We start from the raw sequence: 17,527 nt of genomic DNA, 5'->3' as shown, positions 1-17,527 counted from the left end.
TGGTGGGCGCCTGGCATCCAGCCAGGGTCAACCCACCACATTATTATAAATGTACTTTTATAAATACATTTTAAAAGTCTCCCATATTTTTTACTAAAAACATTATGAAGTGAATAGTAGCAATAGCTGATTAAATAATTTACCTAATAAGAAAATTCAGAATGCTGCCATAGTTTTATGTGCATTTCTGAAAATGGGCTTCAGTGGAGTGCTTCCTCAGCTGATGTGTGCTGAGTGGGATAGATTTTTTCAAAAGCTCCAGAGTGGAAGAGCAGGATTGTTTTTCCTGTAGCATGATTGCATTCTTTTTTAAGAGCTCCATAGAAAGGTAATGAAGTGTTTAATAGCACAGTAGTTTTACATAGCAAGTGAAGTATTTTGCTAATTCACTCGTTCATAAATTGTCAAAAAAACTAACATTTATCATTCAGTCATGTTTGTGGCAATTAAGCACCAAAAGGAGAGTTTGCATTAAGTTTCTTTGGCCTAACTGTAAATAATACAGTAGTAATTTTTGCTTATTTTTCAATTGCTTTTATAGTGGTTTGTTGGGGTTTTTTTGTCCTGTTTTCAAATGAAACAAAATGGTTGTCTCCAGAATGCGATTTTGGAAGAGTTGTCTTTTGGCACTGTCTGTTAAGCAGAAGAGATCTTTTTGCCATAGAAAATTGCTGCTTATGGCTGCTGGGTCTCTTCTGCTGTAATTGCATGCATGTCATCTTCATACAAATTGGAAGAAAGACTTGATTTTGAAGCCTTTTGCAGTGTGTTTAACTATTAGTTTTGAATTGTAATTCTCTTCAGAGAATTCCCTAATTCAAATAAGGTCAACTACAAAAAAAAAAAAGATTAATGGAATTTGTTTCTTGTTAAGTATTCCAAATTTTTTGTTTAAATAGCCTACCTAGTTTTTCAGCTGGCCAATACCTAAATGCCTTCATCTCCTACCAATTCTCAAGGCACTTGTTCAAAGGTCAGACATTTCAGGAATGCAATTTGAAAGTTTTGTTAAGTTTTGTTTGGATGGGATCCCACAGTACATCTTCTGAAAATCATAATTTCCACCCTGTATTTGTGATATGATTTATTGCCAAGCTATTAGGTTTCAAACTGGATCTCAGACCAGTTACTAGAAAAGAGAGTGGCTGTGTTCATGGTGGAATCTTTTTGGAACCAATTTTCTTTCATTTCAGGAAAAAGGTTGGTCAGAAGTAAAATAGTAGGAAGGGTCTGGCTTCAGGATCAAATTGTGGTCTTGTTGAAGTAGAAGAGGAGGCTAAAGGGTGTGAAAGTAATAGGAATCCATTGAAAGATTTGAAAGCATTTTCAAAGATAAGGGAACAAAGGAGTGAAGATGGAAGTGGAAATATTTGCTGTATAATTAGTGGACATTCATGAAATGTTCCTCTGTTGCATGTTATGTGTAGATACTAAAGATGAGTAGTAATTTTGAGAATTTATAGCTAGAAATTGGTAAAAGAATACAATTTCAGTTGCATCTGTTCAATTGGACCTTTTTCTTATTCCTTCTTATTGCCTCATCTAGAAGAGAGTAAAAACATCACGTCTATATCATGCTGTGCTTTCAGAAATATTATACAGGTCATTAAAAAGGCCCTTTGGCCCAAAGTTTTCACCAGTATAATTTTATTTTTCTTATCAAGGTTTCATTAATCTTTTCTTTAGCTCACCAACTTGTTCAGAAGTTGACCCTGCCATATAATCAATACCACAGTAGCATTTAATCTTACATATTTGTCCATAGCTTACTTTGCTGAGTCTTAGTATTTTTCTTCAGGTACAGAGCTTTGTGCATCCTATTAAATTCTTGCATTACTTCATTGATGAGCTAGATCTAGGATTTTGGATATTGCAAACAAAAAATAATCTCTTCTGAATTCTGTAGCTCCAGATGCATTAAGAAAGTCTTATTTACTCTCTTCTTATATCTTGTTATAGATTGGCATTAGACTATCATAAGATTCCACACGACAAAATATCTTGTTTCTTCAGCAAGTTTGTGAGCTACAACATCAGCACATGGAGCTCTGGCTCTAGTAGAGACAGCTAAAACTGGAATAGAAACTAGATCACAATTTCCACACTTAATAAGGCAATAAGTCAGCTGTTGCCATGGGACAGAGCTGGTTGAATTGTCATAATCATTCTATAGGCATAAATCTTAGACTTGCACCAGATGCTTCATGCTGTTCCTGCTGTGCAAAACAGCTGGATATTCAGCTTAAAGGATTTCTTTTCTAGAGAGAAACTATAGGTAGCATAGAGTTGAGATAATGTGAATTTGATGGGAAGATACACTCCAGCTCCAGTGTCACTGTTGTGGCTTCAGGATGCAGGTCTGATTCTGGGGTTTATACTGTGATGGGTAAAAACTGCAGTTCAAGGCACAGGAAACAATCTTACAAATTGATGTAAAGAGATGAAGCTGGTACTTTTCCTTTTTATGAACATGCTTTGTCGCAGTAACCTTTGCTTTGCTGCCTTTTTCAGTTTTCATGGATTTTTTTCTTTGCCCAAGAGCTTACATTTTGGGTAATATTTTGCCTGGTAGTATAATCAGTTTGGACTCTGGACTCCGGACTCCTTTTTAACTAGCTTTGAGAAATTATAGCAATGTTAAATGCAGATGAATCTGCTTGTTCTGTATCAAAATGGGACACATTCATCTGAAAAACAGCAATTATGTTGTGGATCCCCATCTAGTTTATGAATTAGTTCTCAAAGGCACATAGACCTTTGCAGGATAATCTCTCTGAAGAAGGAACAGATATGGTTAAAACACATTAGAAAAAGTTTGCAAGAAATGCCCTGTGAATAGAATTGTTACCAAGTGTATTGGGTTTGGATGGCAAGGTTTTGGTAGTGGGGGGGCTATGGGGGTGGCTTCTGTGAGAAGATGCCAGAAGCTTCCCCCATGTCCGATAGAGCCAGTGCCAGCTGGCTCCAAGACGGACTCGCCGCTGGCCAAAGCTGAGCCAATCATAGCACCTCTGTGATAACATATTTAAGAAGGGGGAAAAAACTGCTGCGTAACAGCAGCCGGGAGAGAGGAGTGAGAAGATGTGAGAGAAACAACTCTGCAGACACCAAGGTCAGGGAAGAAGGAGGGGGGAGGAGGTGCTCCAGGTGCCGGAGCAGAGATTCCCCTGCAGCCCCTGGTGAAGACCATGGTGAGGCAGGCTGTCCCCCTGCAGCCCATGGAGGACCCCATGCCGGAGCAGGTGGATGCCCGAAGGAGGCTGTGACCCTGTGGGAAGCCTGCGCTGGAGCAGGCTCCTGGCAGGACCTGTGGACCCGTGGACCTGTGGAGAGAGGAGCCCACGCTGAAGCAGGTTTGCTGGCAGGACTTGTGACCCCACGGGGGACCCACGCTGGAGCAGTCTGTTCCTAAAGGACTGCACCCCGTGGGAGGGACCCATGCTGGAGCAGTTTGTGAAGAACTGTAGCCTGTGGGAAGGACCCATGCTGGAGAAGTTCGTGGAGGACTGTCTCCCGTGGGAGGGACCCCATGCTGGAGCAGGGGAAGAGTGTGAGGAGGAAGGAGCAGCAGAAACAACGTGTGATGAACTGACCACAACCCCCATTCCCTGTCCCCCTGTGCCACTCAGGGGGGAGGAGGTAGAGAAAATCAGGAGTGAAGTTGAGCCTGGGAAGAAGGGAGGGGTGGGGGGAAGGTGTTTTAAGATTTGGTTTTATTTCTCATTATCCTACTCTGATTTGACTAGCAATAAATTTAATTTAATTTCCCCAAGTTGAGTCTGTTTTGCCCGTGACGGTAATTGCTGAGTGATCTCCCTGTCCTTATCTCGACCCATGAGCCTTTCGTTATATTTTCTCTCCCCTGTCCGTTTGAGGAGGGGGAGTGATAGAGCGGCTTTGGTGGGCACCTGGCATCCGGCCAGGGTCAACCCACCACACTAAGCTAAGGCTGGGGCTCTATACGTTAATATTATTTCAAGCAATATGAAGTTTACATTAAAACCTCATAAGCAGTGAAATATGACAACTCTCACTGGTTACTCATATGGTGCTTTACTGTTTGTTAAATAACAAAAATTTTACAAGGCCATTTCTAGTATGAAGCTTGTTCTGAGCTGAAGGGTTGAGAAATATATGTACTGTAGGATGCCTTCTGCAGAGGGTCTAAACTGAATAAAACAAATAACATGATCATTGAGGCTTTGTTTACACCCAAGAGTTTAACTATGTTCATGTAGCTAAAGCAATATAACTGAACGAGCAAGGACGATGGTTGGCAGGTTAGAATGTGTTTATGGGAATGGAAATAAATTATAGTGCTATAAGCTGTATTTATAGCAATAAAACTGCAATAGGGTTGTACAGAGGTACTGCATTGCTAGAAGGAAAAATCACATCCCTCACTGGAATAATCATGTTGTACTTCTATGTGGAGGCCAGGCCTAAATTAATTCCAGTTGCATTTCTGAGTACTTAAATGAGAAAGCTACTTCAGTGTCGTGGTTTAACCCCAGCCAGCAACTAAGCACCACACAGCCGCTCAGTCGCTCCCCCCACGTTGGGATGGGGGAGAGAATCGGAAGGGTAAAAGTGAGAAAACTCGTGGGTTGAGATAAAGACAGTTTAATAGGGAAAGCAAAAGCCATGCACACAAGCAAAGCAAAACAAGGAATTCATTCACTACCTCCCATCAGCAGGCAGGTGTTCAGCCATCTCCAGGAAAGCAGGGCTCCATCATGTGTAATGGTTACTTGGGAAGACAAACGCCATCACTCCAAATGTCCCCCCCTTCCTTCTTCTTCCCCCAGCTTTATATTGCTGAGCATGATGTCATATGGTATGGAATATCCCTTTGGTCAGTTGGGGTCAGCTGTCCCAGCTGTGTCCCCTCTCAACTTCTTGTGCACCCCCAGCCTCCTCGCTGGTGGGGTGGTGTGAGAAGCAGAAAAGGCCTTGACTCTGTGTAAGCACTGCTCAGCAATCACGAAAACATCCCTGTATTATCAACACTATTTTCAGCACAAATCCAAAACATAGCCCCATACTAGCTACTATGAAGAAAATTATCTCTATCCCAGCCAAAACCAGCACATTCAGTAAAGTCTTGCTTTGGCTCTGAGAGGATTTAACACCGAGAGGTGTTGAACATCTGCATCTTTACTGAAGTCTGTGCTTTTGAAGGTGCTGTAAGCCATCACAGTCCTGTGTTTCTGTCTTGGCTCTAAATCTCATTGAAGTCAGTGGGAAAATGCTTGGGTGGCTGCAGGACTGCAACCTCTTAAGAGACCTTTGTTAGCCTGGTATATCTTGTTTTCTGACAAATCAGATGCACAATTGTTAGGAAGCAGTTTATCCTGAGTGCAGAAAAATGTGCCAAAGTGTGATCATATGTGACAATCACAGTGGCAAGCTGGGACACAAAACCAAGTTTTGTTCTGTTCAGTAGTTTTATTTCTGCTTTTTGCTTCCATAGCCTGCACATAACTAACATATGATTACAAGCCCAAGCAAAGCACCACCACCTCTCTCTGGGGGCTCAAACAATCCATTTATTCTCCCTGAATATGAGTTTAAATACATGTGAGAGGAATGGCCTATCTAAAAGACTGTTCCCATGAGAGCTTTCTCTGGCATAATACTCCACTAATACTTCTCAGAGTACACTGATCTGGGGACGCTGAAGAGAGGGCAGCACAGAGATCCCAACATGTGCTGAAGATGTGAATTTAGATAGAAAAAAGACAATTAGACATTCCCTTTTTTTGGGGGGGGAGGACTAATAGTGTAAAGGGTTAAACACACCCAGCATAATAAACAAATAGTTCTGCTGAGTCCAGGACTAAACTAAGTTTGTTCAGTTCCTAAACTGAGTCAGTAGTGTTTCTAATAAAAACTACTGGTTTATTTTAATTGGAAGTAAATATCCCATTTTCAGGCATTTTGTTTTTTAATCTTTGGTTCACATCTCCTTTAAATGCTTTCCTGTGAAGTGGCAGCACAGGCTTATCAGATTCCATTATTATTTCCAACATATTACCATTTGATTTTGGTTTGGCAGATAGATTTTCTATTAATGCTTTTCAGATGGAGGTGGCATCAGATTTTGGTGGCAAAATTTTTTCTGTAAGGGGACTTTTTATTACTAGGATCACAGAATAATTTTACTTTTTATGATTTTTATCTTTCCTTTCCCCTCTCTGATAATATTCATCTTAGTAGTGAGACCACTATTGGATTCAGTGGACTCTGGATCAGACCCTGAATTTGCTTGCAGTCATTACAGGATCTGCTTTGAGACTATTTCTAACTTGCATCTTCATGAACCTTTTCATTTTAGTTCCATCTCACAAGACCTACAGTATATTTTTTTCTCATTAATTTCCATTTAATGTCGCCACAGCTGCTGCTGTCACAGATACCACATGATGAAGAAGAAGGAAGAGAAACACACTTTCATAGGGTTTCTGCACATAGGAGCATAGAGTAATTATGTGGGGGGATGACCTGTGCAGACTACCTGGTCTACCCCCCACTCAAAGCAGAACCAACTTCGAAGTTAAGTCCAGCTTCAAAGTTAGATTAGGTTGCTGAAGGCCTTATCCAGTTGAGTTTTGAATATCTTCACTGATAGAAATTCTGTAACTTCTCTAGCCCCTGTTCCTGTCCTCAATACAAAGAACTTTTTTTTTTTAATATGTACGTGGAATGTACATTCCCTGCTTTGCTGCAGCTTTTAAATTGGATTGAGATAGTTTTTAAATTTGAACATGGAGTAATCCCTGAGTTCTAGAAAGATTTTTCTTTTCTTAGAATAAAAGTCCACTCTTGAAGATAATCCTATATAACAATAGTCAAACAAATCTATACACAGCAATTCTGGAGGCAGCAAAGAGGTGTGGCAAGCAGTCAGTCTAAAAGAATAAGACTGAAGTACTTCTTTTGGTAGTAGAAGGAAGAAGTCATGGTTACAAACACAATGTCTAGAAGATAGTTTTTGGTAAGAACAGGCCCTTAGTTAACTTCTTGGGGACTTTTTTGGTGGGGTTTTTTTGCCCCGCAGGACAAAATTCTCCACACAACTGCACTGAGATATAACATTTCCTTATTTTGGAATATCTCCCTATTTAAAATAGTGATATTTTATGCCATTACAAATTAATTAGATTTAAATACCCCAGTCTTTAGGGAAAATACTCCAAGATGAGGGGATACAGATGCTGCCTATTCCAAATGTCTGAAAAATAACTAAAAGAGAAAAATCACAAAATGTTGAATTTACACAGTGATGGGATTTAATTCTGGCTTGACTGAGGCTATCGAGTTGTGTGGCTAAATCTGTTGTCAGCTGTAATAAACACTTTTTCTGCTTCAATTTATGTGAACATTTGCAGCTGTTGAAGAAACAGTCATCTTTGCTTCTTAGTCAAACAATACATAAAATGAATTACGCTAGAATAGATTATGTGCAAAAACAGGTGAACAGAGCTGTGCATTAATAGATTAACTTATGGAAGAAAGTATGAGACCTACTTTTTCGTATTGATTGCCTCTTCCAGTCATTGGATTGTGAAAGTAGACCTCATTTAATGGAAGTCCTTGAGAGAGAAAAAGAAAAAAATCATCCATGGTTTTATTTTATAGTCTACATGGAAGTTGTATTCATGTAATTTAGAAAGATTCACTGAATCAATTTTCAGCAATGTACAATACATACCAAAATTTATTAAGAGGACTGTACCATCCTGCCTTTGTCTGCTTAACTCACTACAGGCATGAACACACATCATGTATTATTTAAATGTGTAGGCTGACACATACAATTTATAGTATTTAGAAGTGGAAAGAACATGAATTATACAACAGAAAGCTTTCAGCGTGCTGCAGAGTTGAATGTTTTTAATGCAAAATGAAGACGCACATTAACCTTAAAAAAATCAAAGGGACTTGGTGGGTACTTAGATAACTGAGCAGACCATCATGCCCATTTGTCCTGCTCTCAGCAGCGAGTTTAGTGAAAATCTCACTGGGTGGTAGGGAAAGCACATGTGGGCTGAGCTGGAGGACTGGGACAGTATGTTTGTATGTCCATTTTCTGATGAAACAGATTCAGGTAATCCATGTAGTGAAGCTAGCCTTTAGTGTGACTGTGGCTCTTTCAAATTTGATTTGAACTCAGCTTGACAGAGAGGTAGAGGTGTCAAATAAGATTGCCACAACTGTTATAAATACGGAGGTTTGATGTGAGGAAGGAGTCCAAACCATACAGAGCTTTTGCTGAGACTAACAGGAACATACAGAAGTACTACTGAGCCTTGAGTAAACCCCAGAAACAGATGCAGAGAAAACTGGGCTTTTCTAGTTCTGGTGCTCAAAGAGCAACTTTTTTTTTTTTTTTTTAAGCATAAGTACAGACATTGTGAAATATTACTCTAAAGTGAATATAATGCAGTCTTGATATTCTTTTTACGAAGGTTGAAATAGGGATGTGCCAATTTAGCAAAGTAAGCTTTCAAAATGGGCATGACACTTTTTTTTTTACCTGCACACTTCAAAAGCCATCAAAATAGCTGTTACCTTCTGTCCTGGAAACTGTCAGGAACCTATAAATAAACATAAAATAATACAGGAGCAAGAAAAGAATCTTTTGCCAGCAGTTAATGTTGTTGTTATTAATTCTGTTGTTTCTTTTTTTTTTTCTTTTTACAGTGTATCCTATTCAGTGCATGTCTCTGAGGATTACCCAGGTACAGCACAACGTTCTTGTCCATGACACTTGTATGCATGTTACTGCAATTTGCAATATTCAGATGAGAATATTTGAAAGGGTGTTAATATCTTCTAGGTGCATCCTTTTGCTAATCATTTTACATTAGTTAGATTATTTTCACACTAATTTCTCCTTTTCAGGCATGTCGTGGTTTAACCCCAGTTAGCAGCCAAGCACCACACAGCCGCTCCCTCACTCCCCCTCCCCCTCCGCCCTACTCCTGGTGGGATGGGGAGGAGAATCGGGAAAGAAGGCAGAACTCATGGGCTGAGATAAGAACAGTTTAATAACTAAAGTAAAATATAATACTAACAATAGTAATAATGAAATATAATAATAATAATAATAGTAATGAAAAGGAATAAAACAAAAAACAGGAGGGGGAGGGGGAAGGAAAAAACCCAGTGATGCACAATGCAATTGCTCACCACCCACTGACCGATGCCAGAGCCACGATCCACCCCTCCCGGCCAACTCCCCCCTGTTTATATACTGGGCATGACGTTCCATGGTATGGAATACCCCTTTGGCTAGTTCAGGTCAGCTGCCCCGGCTCTGCTCCCTCCCAGCTTCTTGCACACCTGCTTGCTGGCAGAGCATGGGAAACTGAAAAGTCCTTGGCTTAAGATAAGCACTACTTAGCAACAACTAAAACATCAGAGTGTTATCAACATCATTCTCACACTAAATCCAAAACACAGCACTGTACCAGCTACTAAGAAGAGAGTTAACTCTGTCCCAGCTGAAACCAGGACAATATCCACCCCTTATTCTATACCATTTACGTTATGCCCAGATCCCCCACTTTCTGATACATTTCCAATTAATCACCATCACTTTTCCTGTCTTTTGATACATATACACACAGATATCATTCCTGCAGTCTATGGGCCATCTCTATCAAATGTCTGTTGAGTTCATTCAGTCCATGACTTTGGGCTCCATCTGTCATAACAGTCTGTCTGGGCAGGAGGGATGGTGCAAAGTCCGCTCAGTCGGCAGAACAGGATTGGGCTTCGGTGTGATGTGGCAGGCAGGTGACATTGGGCGCAGCAGGAGGATGGTGTGTGGTGTTGGATTGTTGCATGCTGCAGTCAGCCCTGGTTCCATCACTACTGCACTTCGCTTGGTTTTATCAAAGTTCATTCTTTAATAATCTAGATAATTCATACTGTAATACCATTGACATAGCATATAACAATTATAATAATGATGACATACAATGGCAAGATTATATAGCAATTAATATCATACACTTTAATCTATTGGTTGTTCTCACCTAAAATCAAATCCCCTTGAGGCACACATCGGACTTCCCCATCCTTCCGCATCACCCACCAAGTGCACCCAGGTCCTTGAGCAAAAGCAATCCCACGAATGGGTTTGCCTTTGCCTGAGGCAGGAGTAACCCAGACTGTCTTCCCTAGCATATTTTTTATGTGCACCACAGGGACTTTATCCCCTTCTACAGTATGTAAAAGTTCTGATTGGGCAGGGCCAGCTCGATTGACAGATCCTCTAGTGTTGACTAACCAGGTGGCCTTTGCTAAATGTGTATCCCAATGTTTGAAGGTCCCACCACCCATTGCTCTCAATGTAGTCTTTAACAATCCATTGTATCGCTCGATTTTCCCGGAGGCTGGTGCATGATAGGGGATGTGATACACCCACTCAATGCCGTGCTCTTTGGCCCAGGTGTCTATGAGGTTGTTCCGGAAATGAGTCCCGTTGTCTGACTCAATTCTTTCTGGGGTTCCATGTCACCATAACATTTGCTTTTCAAGGCCCAGGATAGTGTTCCAGGTGGTGGCATGGGGCACGGGATATGTTTCCAGCCAGCCGGTGGTGGCTTCCACCACTGTAAGCACATGGTGCTTGCCTTGGTGGATTTGTGGGAGTGTGATATAGTCAATCTGCCAGGCCTCCCCATATTTGTATTTCAGCCATCGTCCTCCATACCAAAGAGGCTTTAACCGCTTGGCTTGCTTAATTGCAGCGCATGTTTCACATTCATGGATAACCTGTGCGATAGTGTCCATGGTCAGGTCCACCCCTCGATCACGAGCCCATCTATATGTTGCATCTCTTCCCTGATGGCCTGAGGTGTCATGGGCCCACCGAGCCATGAATAATTCACCCTTATGCTTCCAGTCCAGATCGACCTGAGCCACTTCAATCCTAGCAGCCTTGTCTATCTGTTGATTGTTTTGATGTTCTTCAGTGGCCCGACTCTTGGGTACATGGGCATCTACATGACATACTTTCACAACCAGGTTCTCTAGCCGGGCAGCAATATCTTGCCACAATGCGGCAGCCCAGATGGGTTTACCTCTGCGTTGCCAGTTACTCTGCTTCCATTGCTGCAACCACCCCCACAGAACATTGGCCACCATCCATGAGTCAGTATAGAGATAAAGTATTGGCCATTTTCCTCGTTCAGCAATGTCTAAAGCCAGCTGGATGGCTTTCACCTCTGCAAACTGACTCGATTCACCCTCTCCTTCTGCAGTTTCTGCAACTTGTCGCATAGGACTCCATACAGCCGCCTTCCACCTCCGATGCTTTCCTACAATGCGACAGGACCCATCAGTGAACAGGGCATATTGCCTCTCATGTTCTGGCAGTTTATTATACAGTGGGGCCTCTTCAGCACACGTCACCTCCTCCTCTGGTGATATTCCAAAATCTTTGCCTTCTGGCCAGTCTGTGATCACTTCCAGAATTCCTGGGCGACTGGGGTTTCCTATTCGACTTCATTGTGTGATCAGTGCAACCCACTTACTCCATGTAGCATCAGTTGCATGATGTGTAGAAGGGACCTTCCCTTTGAACATCCAGCCCAGCACCGGCAGTCGGGGTGCTAAGAGGAGCTGTGTTTCAGTACCAACCACTTCTGAAGCAGCTCGAACTCCTTCATATGCTGCTAATATCTCCTTTTCAGTTGGAGTATAGCGGGCCTCAGATCCTCGATATCCCCGACTCCAAAACCCTAGAGGTCGACCTCGGGTCTCCCCTGGTGGTGCTTTCTGCCAGAGACTCCAGGTAGGGCCATTCTCCCCGGCTGTGGTGTAGAGCACATTTTTAACATCTGGTCCTGCCCGGACCGGCCCAAGGGCTACTGCATGAACTATCTCCCGTTTAATCTGTTCAAAGGCTTGTTGTTGCTCAGGGCCCCATTTAAAATCGTTCTTCTTCCGGGTCACTTGGTAGAGAGGGCTTACAATCAGACTCTAATTTGGAATATGCATTCTCCAAAAACCTACAACACCTAAGAAAGCTTGCGTTTCCTGTTTACTAGTCAGTGGAGACATAGCTGCTATTTTGTTGATCACATCCATTGAGATGTGACGACGTCCATCTTGCCATTTTATTCCTAAAAACTGAATCTCCTGTGCAGGTCCTTTCACCTTACTCTGTTTTATGGCAAAACCGGCTTTCAGAAGGATTTGGATTATTTTCTCCCCTTTCTCAAAAACTTCTTCTGCTGTGTTGCCCCATACGATGATGTCATCAATGTATTGCAGGTGTTCCGGAGCTTCACCCTGTTCCAGTGCACTCTGGATTAGTCCATGGCAAATGGTGGGGCTGTGTTTCCACCCCTGGGGCAGTCGATTCCAGGTGCACTGGATGCCCCTCCAAGTGAAAGCGAACTGTGGCCGGCACTCTGCTGCCAAAGGGATTGAGAAAAATGCATTAGCGATATCACTTGTGGCGTACCACTTGGCTGCCTTTGACTCCAGTTCATATTGAAGTTCTAGCATGTCTGGCATGGCAGCACTCAGCGGTGGCGTGACTTCATTCAGGCCACGATAGTCTACTGTTAGTCTCCATTCTCCATTAGACTTTCGCACTGGCCCTATGGGGCTGTTAAAGGGTGAGCGAGTCCTGCTGATCACTCCTTGGCTCTCCAGTCGACAAATCAGCTTATGGATGGGAATCAGGGAGTCTCGGTTGGTGCGATATTGCCGCCGGTGCACCCTTGTGGTAGCGATCAGCACCTGTTGTTCTTTGACCCTCAGCAACCCCACAACCAAAGGGTCCTCAGAGAGTCCGGGCAAGGTGGACAACTGTTCAATTGCCTCCATCTCCAAGGCAGCTATACCAAAGGCCCACCGATACCCCTTTGGGTCCTTGAAATACCCTCTCCTGAGGTAGTCTATGCCAAGGATGCATGGGGCCTCTGGGCCAGTCACAATGGGGTGTTTTTGCCACTCATTCCCAGTTAGGCTTATTTCAGCCTCCAATACAGTTAGCTGTTGGGATCCCCCTGTCACCCCAGAAATACAAATAGGTTCTGCCCCTTTATAGCTTGATGGCATTAGGGTACACTGTGCACCGGTGTCTACTAGAGCTTTATACTCCTGTGGGTCTGATGTGCCAGGCCATCGCATCCACACAGTCCAGTAAACCCGGTTGTCCCTCTCCTCCACCTGGCTGGAGGCAGGGCCCCTCTAGTGCTGGTCATAGGATTCTCCACTCACTTGTAAAAACGGATTAGAATTCCTTTTCATAGAATCAGGAGTAAGATCAGCCCTTCCACTCTGTCGGCCACACCGCTCGCAGTGCTCACTGGAGCCTGAAGCAGCAATTTTCCTGGAAGAATCCTCATTTGTGATTGTTTTTCCTCGCAATTCCCGTACCCGTGCATCTAGGACCAAGGTAGGTTTTCCATCCCACTTTCTCATATCCTCTCCGTGGTCAAGCAGGTAAGACCACAGGGTACCCCGTGGTGTGTACCTTCTCTCTCCTCTCTCTTGAGCAGAGGGACGCTTATTCCTAATAGCTGAGATATTGGTCCGTGCAGGTGGGAGGCAGAACTTATCCTCAAATCGCTGGAACTCTCGGGACCATTTCTCGGCTAGTATGTCTGGCAGTTTCTCCACAGCCAAGGTGAGGGAGGAAGTGAGACTTTCTTCGTATTGCTGAAGTCGGCGAGCCAATTCATCTACTGTTGGTCCCTCCTCGTCTTTCTAGTCCATTACTGCCAATGCATTGGCATACGACGATGGTGCGCTTCATATAAACTTCCGCCACATGGGTCGTGTGCGTTGGACTTCGTCTGGATCTGTGGGTAGCTGTGCATTGTCTGGGTCATAATAAACCATCTCCCACACGGCTAATTCCCTCAGGTACTGGATACCTCTCTCCATGGTGGTCCACTTGCCTGGTTGACATATAACATCTTCCTTGAAGGGGTACCTTTCCCTCACGCCCGATAGAAGTCGCCTCCAGAGGCTGAGGGCTTGTGTCTTTTTTCCAATCGCCTTGTCAATGCCCCCTTCCCTAGAAAGGGATCCCAATTGCTTGGCCTCCTTACCCTCTAATTCCAAGCTACTGGCCCCATTATCCCAGCATCGGAGCAGCCAGGTGATAATGTGCTCGCCTGGACGATGGCTGAAGTCTTTTCGCATATCTCGCAGCTCCCCCCTCAGGGATAGGGATCGAGTGATTATCTCTGGTTCTGCCTCTTCCTCCTGTTCTTGTGATGACCCTGGTTCATCTTCATCCTTTGCTAAGCGAGCTGTCTTTTTTGAGTATTTCTTCTTCTGTACAGGGTCAACTGATACCGGCATGGGTTGGTTCTCTGGTTCAGCTGCAGTGGCTGTTGCTGGGGTTGAAGTGTCTGCAGTGCCTGTCACGGGGGTCGAAGTGGCTGCAGCATCTGTTGCTGGGGTTGGAGTGGCTGCAATGCCTGTTGCTGGGGCTGGAGGGGCTGCAGTGCCTGTAATTTTGTTGTCAGATCCAGAGACCTTCTCTTCCCCTTGAGGGTACTGAACAGTGTTGAACAGGGCTCGGTAGGCATGGGCCAGGCCCCAGCACATTGCAGTGATTTGTGTCTCCCTGGAATTGTCGGGGTGACAGCATACTTTTTCCAAATGTTCTACTAGGTTTTCAGGATTCTGCACTTGTTCAAGGGTGAAGTTCCAAAACACTGGAGGTGCCCACTGTCCTAGGCATTTGCCCATGCTACCCCACACACCCTGCCACTCATAACTCTCCAGCCTCGGGGCAGATCTCTGGGTGATCCTCTTAAATATTTGTTTAACCCTGAACAAGACCTGAACCACATTCAGGAACATGCGAGTTCCTAGCAATAGGACCATGTTAATTTCAACATTCCAAGGATATTCAAAATTTTCAAAATTCTCAAACACTACTGTAATTAGCCTGGAGGAGGAGGGGAAGGTGAAGGAAGGTGTCTCCCCCATAGATTGGCTCTCCGAGGAGAAAAGGTAAAGGGTGTAATTATTACTAGTTTCTGCTAGATAGCTCCCGAAGTACGGAGATAACGGCAATGCTGAGTACAAATACCAGATTAGTCCCACGACCGATAATTTTATCGTACCATAAACCAGTGTTACATAGTAAAGCAAAGCAAAAACCTTAATCCACCTCACCTTATGGGTGATAAGCAGCAGCACAGGGACTATATACGGCAAGTGAGGTGATACATAACACAACTCTAAGAACGAGTGCCACAACTCTAAGAGCCAATAAACCAACATTGTGACCAGTGACTACTAAACTAATACAATGAATGCTTATAACAAATTTGTTTTAACACGCACTGGTCAGATCTGTTGTTATCTCAACCCTTTGTGCCCCATGTTGGGCACCAAAAAGGACTGTCGTGGTTTAACCCCAGTCAGCAGCCAAGCACCACGCAGCTGTTCCCTCACTCCCCCTCCCCCCTGCTCCCATTGGGATGGGGAGGAGAATCAGGAAAGAAGGCAGAACTCGTGGGTTGAGATAAGAACAGTTTAATAACTAAAGTAAAATATAATACTAACAATAATAATAATGAAATATAATAATAATAATAATAGTAATGAAAAGGAATAAAACAAAAAAAAGGAAGGGGGGGAAAGGAAAAAACCCCAGTGATGCACAATGCAATTGCTCACCACCCACTGACCGATGCCAGAGCCGCGATCCACCCCTCCCGGCCAACTCCCCCCTAGTTTATATACTGGGCATGATGTTCCATGGTATGGAATACCCCTTTGGCTAGTTCAGGTCAGCTGCCCCGGCTCTGCTCCCTCCCAGCTTCTTGCACACCTGCTTGCTGGCAGAGCATGGGAAACTGAAAAGTCCTTGGCTTAAGATAAGCGCTACTTAGCAACAACTAAAACATCAGAGTGTTATCAACATCATTCTCACACTAAATCCAAAACACAGCACTGTACCAGCTACTAAGAAGAGAGTTAACTCTGTCCCAGCCGAAACCAGGACAAGGCATCATTTATCAACTGGGTCAGGGTGAGAAAACCTGGTTCACAAGTTTACAGAGACCGGAGCTTGTGATGCTTTCCGTGTCTGGAGCCAACAGTGATAGGAGTGAGAAATCGCCCAACTCCTGTTTGGCATGGTAGATAAAGCTTGATCTTTCTGCACGGGGCCAGCAAAGCACTTCTGTGTTAGACCTTAATGAGACTACTCACGTTCTTAAAGTTAAGCCTGTGGACTGTGCGTTGATGCTTCTCAGCGTCTGTTGCAGCCAAGGGTTTGCGTATGGGTATGTCTTTGGTAACATAAGCTTGCAAAGCTGTTCCCAGCTGCTCAGTCCTGCCTCCCTGTCATACCCTGAGCTGGGTTGGCAAAAGCATTTGTGTTACCATGTGGCCAATCCACACAAGGGGAATTATCCATATGAAAGACAACCAGGAAAGAGCAAAAGCTAGTTTTCAGCTATCTTGTTTCCCTGATTTCCTTCACAAAGAGACTGCACAGATACTTCAGGTGGCACAGAGGTTAGCAGAAGCAGGAGAGGGAAGTGAGGGTGAGGGCAGACAGGCACTGTGCAAGTAAAGGTACATGGTAGTACTGTTGGATTGCACCACATATTGTATATTTTGCACCTGGGAGTACTTAATAGTGTAAGTACCATGAATGATATGAAACCCTCTGGCCTTTTTTGATCATTATCTGTAACATCTCTGTAATATTTCTAAAAGAAATATTTCTTGTTTCTTTTAGAATCTCTAAAGAAGTGAGGCTTTGATCTTCTTCACTGATAAGCAGGAGTAGACTATGTCTGTTCAAAACACCAGAGTGTTTGAAGCAGATGCAGAGAGAAATCAGTGTCAGCAGTGATGCTAAATACAATGGATTATGTGAGAGAATGCTCACAAACTTTGTGAGAGATATTTTTTTTTCACCAGTAAAAACTGGAGGAAAAACTGCTACTAATAATAATCTATTCAACATGTAGTAAGCAGAGAAACTGAGATTCATAAAATACACAGCCATACCAGTGATAAATTGATTCACTGATTACTCCATTGACCTGACAATGAAAGGAGGGACAAATAGTTGAAAAAAATCTGCATCATATTTTATTAACGGTTTGTTTTATTAAACATCAGTAATGGATTTATTCATTTCAGGGATTAAGCTATTATGAAGGCACTGAACTTGATCTCTGTGAACCCCTAAACTAAATGGCAAGATGGAGCACTGAACCAGCAGTTACTCGCACAGCACATAAGATCTCATCTCCTGGCAAACTCTTCTGACTGACAGACCTCAAACTTCCATTACGGATGCTGTTTGCAGCATGCCCTGATGGCCTACAAGGCTGAGTGACTTTGGTGGCTCTAAAACCTAATGAATATTCTCTGCCATCACCCCCTATATTTTAAAGCCAGATAGAACTGTAGCTAACTTGGTGAGGGGGGGTAAACCAGCTGTGCATGTTTACTGATTAAAAATCTAACCCTTCAAGTCTTTGGAAGAGCTGATTTCATTCATATCTCAAGC

At 43.3% G+C, this 17,527-nt stretch overlaps 1 protein-coding gene across 2 annotated transcripts in view; it reads left to right on the top strand.

Moving 5' to 3' along the window:
• Positions 1-17,527, top strand: part of LOC127028995 (protein mono-ADP-ribosyltransferase PARP8-like) — a 159,773-nt gene that overhangs the window by 68,389 nt on the left and 73,857 nt on the right. For both annotated transcript variants that reach the window (XM_050914675.1, XM_050914674.1), the window contains exon 3: positions 8,707-8,744. In XM_050914675.1, coding sequence (XP_050770632.1) covers positions 8,707-8,744 — 38 coding nt within the window. The remainder of the gene's footprint in view (positions 1-8,706; positions 8,745-17,527) is intronic.

The sequence above is a fragment of the Gymnogyps californianus genome, unplaced genomic scaffold, assembly GCF_018139145.2.
Source record: "Gymnogyps californianus isolate 813 unplaced genomic scaffold, ASM1813914v2 HiC_scaffold_56, whole genome shotgun sequence".
In the NCBI taxonomy this organism is placed as follows: domain Eukaryota; kingdom Metazoa; phylum Chordata; class Aves; order Accipitriformes; family Cathartidae; genus Gymnogyps; species Gymnogyps californianus.
This window is presented reverse-complemented; position numbering and strand designations above follow the sequence as displayed.